Source organism: Portunus trituberculatus, chromosome 18 (genome assembly GCF_017591435.1).
Source record: "Portunus trituberculatus isolate SZX2019 chromosome 18, ASM1759143v1, whole genome shotgun sequence".
In the NCBI taxonomy this organism is placed as follows: domain Eukaryota; kingdom Metazoa; phylum Arthropoda; class Malacostraca; order Decapoda; family Portunidae; genus Portunus; species Portunus trituberculatus.
In genome coordinates this window covers 1,265,994-1,270,000 of record NC_059272.1, presented here as the reverse complement: position 1 = coordinate 1,270,000, position 4,007 = coordinate 1,265,994, and the positions used below count along the sequence as shown (strand labels likewise).

Sequence of the window (4,007 nt, the reverse complement as noted above, 5' to 3'; positions counted from 1 at the left end):
CTCTCTCTCTCTCTCTCTCTCTCTCTCTCTCTCGGATAGTTTGCTTTAGGATCGTTCTCTGCGTGAGTATTGAGTGTTGGGAGTGTCCTGGGAGTGCGTGATGGGTTGGGTTTGGTTGGTTTAGGTTAGGTTGAGTTAGGGTGGGTTGGGTGAGGTTAGTTTAAACTGTTAGGATAAGTTAAGGTGAGGTGAGATTAGGTGAAGTGGGGTTAGGTGAGGATAGGTGAAATGAGCAGTGTCACTCTCCTTGGGTCGTGTCACTGAACGCTTGCCTCTCTCATAAGCCGTAATTTTCAAAGACCAAAGACCGTTCATCAGATATTTGCTGAAATTTGTTTGTTTTTTCATTGATATTCTTAATGTGTGCAGCCGTTGCTCTGACGACTGGCTGGAAATAGAAGCAGGCTAAGGAAGACTCATTATGGAGAGACAGGAGTAGAACAACAAGGAGGTTTCTTGGACTGTGTGTGGGCAAGCTGGTGGCAAGCAAAATACACAAAAGAAGAAGGAAATATTGTATGAAATGTATAGAAGAGAGAAAGTCAGCGGAGGAACTTGTTGGACGGAGCAGAGTAAAAAGATAAGAAACAACATGAGGGAAGCGGCGATACAAAGGCATTGCTTCCCGACCTACACCTGACCTGCTAGCCGGCTGGTGTACAGACTCACAGGTGGATGGAGACAAACCTGGCAGTCACGGCGTCACGTACCAAACCCTGTCGTGCCGCCCACCGCGACACGGGGACGCTGGGGCAGGCACGGATGGGTGGAGCCAAGAGAACCTTAACGCGCTTTCTTGTCACGGCACGCTGATAACAGGCGTGTTGGCGCCCTTCCTGTGGCACTGAGGGAGAGTCCTGGCAACACGGCCCTCACAGGCACTGAGGCTAGATTGGAATCATGGCCCTGAGCAAGAGGCATTGAGGCTTTGCATGAAAGGGACACTGACGCAGGGCAGCAGAAGGGAGGAAGGAAAGGAAGCCCCGTGATGGTGCCAGCCCTAAAGAGTAACCAAGACGGTCGCTGTATTCCCTTCCTCACAAACTCACCCTCTCATCCTCATGCTGCTTCCCTCGTGTCTTTCGCTCTTGTGTCCTGAAATGTATCGTGTATTTTGGGGGATATTCATTGGTGGGGGTGGTGGTGGTGGTGAGTTGGGGAGAGCCAGCCTTGGGTACATCTGTTGTTGCTCTGCTCGTCACCTGTGGCAACGGCTGCTTTCATCTGCCTGTGTTGTGTCGCCTCCATTCCACCAGCGTGCCTTGCCAGACCGTCTCCTCCCCGTCACTGCTGCGTCACCCTCCTCTCTCTACCCGCTCCCCGCCAGCCTCCCCGTGTGACTGTGTGCCATGACTTATGTGCTCGTCTTACCTGCTGTACATACTAGTATATTCAGCTTTGTGTGTGTGTGTGTGTGTGTGTGTGTGTGTGTAATTCACCTCGGTTTCCTGCTGGTCACCCAGCCAGTCTTCCCCATTACGGAGCGAGCTTAGAGCTCATAGATCGATCTTCGGGTTGGACTGACACCACAACACACTCCACACACCGGGAAAGCGAGGCCACAACCCCTCGAGTTACATCCCGTACCTATTTACTGCTAGGTGAACAGGGGCCACACATTAAGAGGCTTGCCCATTTACCGGGACACCGAACCCGGGCCTCTCGATTGTGAGTCGAGCGTGCTAACCACTACACTACGCGGTGTGTGTGTGTGTGTGTGTGTGTGTGTGTGTGTGTGTGTGTGTGTGTGTTTACCTAGTTGTAGTCTTACAGGGCCCTGGGCTTTACGCTCGTATGGCCCCCTCTCCATATCTACACTTATCCAATTTTTCTTTAAAACTATGCACACTTGTTGCTGACACACTTCTTCACTCAAACTGTTCCAAGTCTCAACACATCTTTGCGGTAAACTATATTTTTAACATCTCTCAGTTTTTTACTATGCGATCTTGTGCTTCGAATGTCATATTCAGCTTTGTGTGTGTTTGTGTGTGTGTGTGTGTGTGTGTGTGTGTGTGTGTGTGTGTGTGTGTGTGTGTGTGTGTGTGTGTGTGTGTGTGTGTTGCACGTAAATCATTCGTAACTAACAATGTGTATACGTATGTTTTTATTTTAGGAAAGGTCTATGGAGATCAGAAGATTAATGGCCGGAGTCTTCACTATTCTAATCCCAGCATATGTTTCTAAAGCTGTACAAAATCGCCAAATAGTGACCAGAATGAATATGGAAACGCGTCCTGGTACTGAAGAGATCCACACGGAGCGAGATCTTCAAACCCTCCCAGCTACACTACTTCAATGACACTCGCTTCCTTCACTCATGTTTCCTCACTTCTCGTTGATTTTCGGGGCTTCTGATGTGAAAGAAATCGTTTTACCCTTCTTATCCACACTATTCCTTAATGATTCTCGCTTATCTCGCTATTAACTCTTCACTTTACGTTGAATTTTTAAAGGTCTTGGTGGGAAGAGCTTTAAGACACACTATTCACACTATTTATCTGTTATTCTGCCAGCGCGTCACTTTTCGTTAACCTCTTCAACACTAGGACACATTTTTACCTTAAGATTTGTGTACGATTAGAGTCATTAAACCATATTATTGACATTAGGAAGAGTCTATGGAGGTCAGAAGATTAGTAGCCAGAGTCTTCACTATTTTAATCTCCACATAGGTTTCTGAAGCTGTATAGAATCACCAAATAGTAACCAGAATGAATAAGGAAACGCGTCATGGTATACTCATATTCTCATAAACACATCAGCACCGCACCTCACTGCTTCAGAAGGCTCATTTTTAAGTGACACAAGTTTCAAGGGTGTTTTTATGGTTCTAGTTGCAAATGGTGCCGCCGTGGACAATGGAACCATGCGTGCTTTGGGGTCCGAGGGGTCTCCGAGCGCACGTGTTCGAATCCTGCCCACGGCCCGAGTGTAGGTTGGGCTTTCTCATTTGGGGCAACAGTTTCCTAGCAGGTGGGGTGTTAGATAGGAGGTACCCCAAAAAGTATCCCCTTTAGCCCAGAAATTCCCGTGAAAAGCCCACAGGGTATAAGAAAAAAAATGAACAAGGTTACTACATAATTCACAGGAGAAACATAAAAATCATGCAACTCTATTTTTGGGGTTTTATCTTCGTTTCACAGGCGCATGATTGTTTCCACGTGGATGACCAGGGCGTGTGTAATCCCTCCAATTACCTGTGGGCTCAGACCCGCCTCTCTGTCACTGGTAAAGTATGCTAATGTATGCATGGTGCGGGGCTCTCATCTTCCTCAAACACTCCTATCGTGAACCCGGCTTATCCTCTTTGCGTTCTTTGAAAATAGTCATGGTGAGAGAGCGCAGCGTTTCAGAATATGGACCCAAGACTCATGACACGGAGAGAAGTGAATGAAGACCTCCCATCTACACGTCTAAATAAAGGTCTTGACAGGAAGAGCTTATAGAGACTCTCCTATCCACGCTATCTCTTAATTATTATCCACACAACTCTGCCAGCGTATCACTTTTCATTAAGACTCGACACGGAGAGAAGCGCATGAAGACCTCCCATCTACATGTCTAAATATACCCGCGGGACACCGACCACTGAAGGCAGTACCACGTGGGCGCTACGTATAGAACTACATGACACCAAGCGCACACACACACACAAACACACACACACACACACACACACACACACACACACACACACACACACACACACACACACACACACACACACACACACACACACACACACACACACACACACTCAAGCACTCTGGTTCCTATTCTGAGACACTTCCACGACACACTGCCACTATTTCAACTGGTTCTAGTTAAAGGTACACATGTTTTCCAGGGTGTTTTAATTATTATAGTGACAAATTAACGCGGTTTCTGAGTTATTAACCCCATCAGTGTCATGACGCGATTTCATATTTATTCTCTTTACTATTTGGTGATTTTATACAGCTTCAGAAAATTATGTGGGTGGTTAAAATAGTGAAGACTGTGGC

The 4,007-nt window shown here is 47.0% G+C and overlaps 1 protein-coding gene across 1 annotated transcript in view; it reads right to left on the bottom strand.

Annotated features, from left to right (window-relative positions):
* LOC123505718 (mucin-2-like) overlaps window positions 1-1,810 on the bottom strand; it is a 24,221-nt gene extending 22,411 nt beyond the window's left edge. The window contains exons 1-3 of the mRNA XM_045257367.1: window positions 1,772-1,810; window positions 1,050-1,202; window positions 711-857 (exon numbers count right to left, since the gene is read on the bottom strand). Coding sequence (XP_045113302.1) covers window positions 711-857; window positions 1,050-1,202; window positions 1,772-1,810 — 339 coding nt within the window. The remainder of the gene's footprint in view (window positions 1-710; window positions 858-1,049; window positions 1,203-1,771) is intronic.
* Window positions 1,811-4,007: the final 2,197 nt, after the last annotated feature.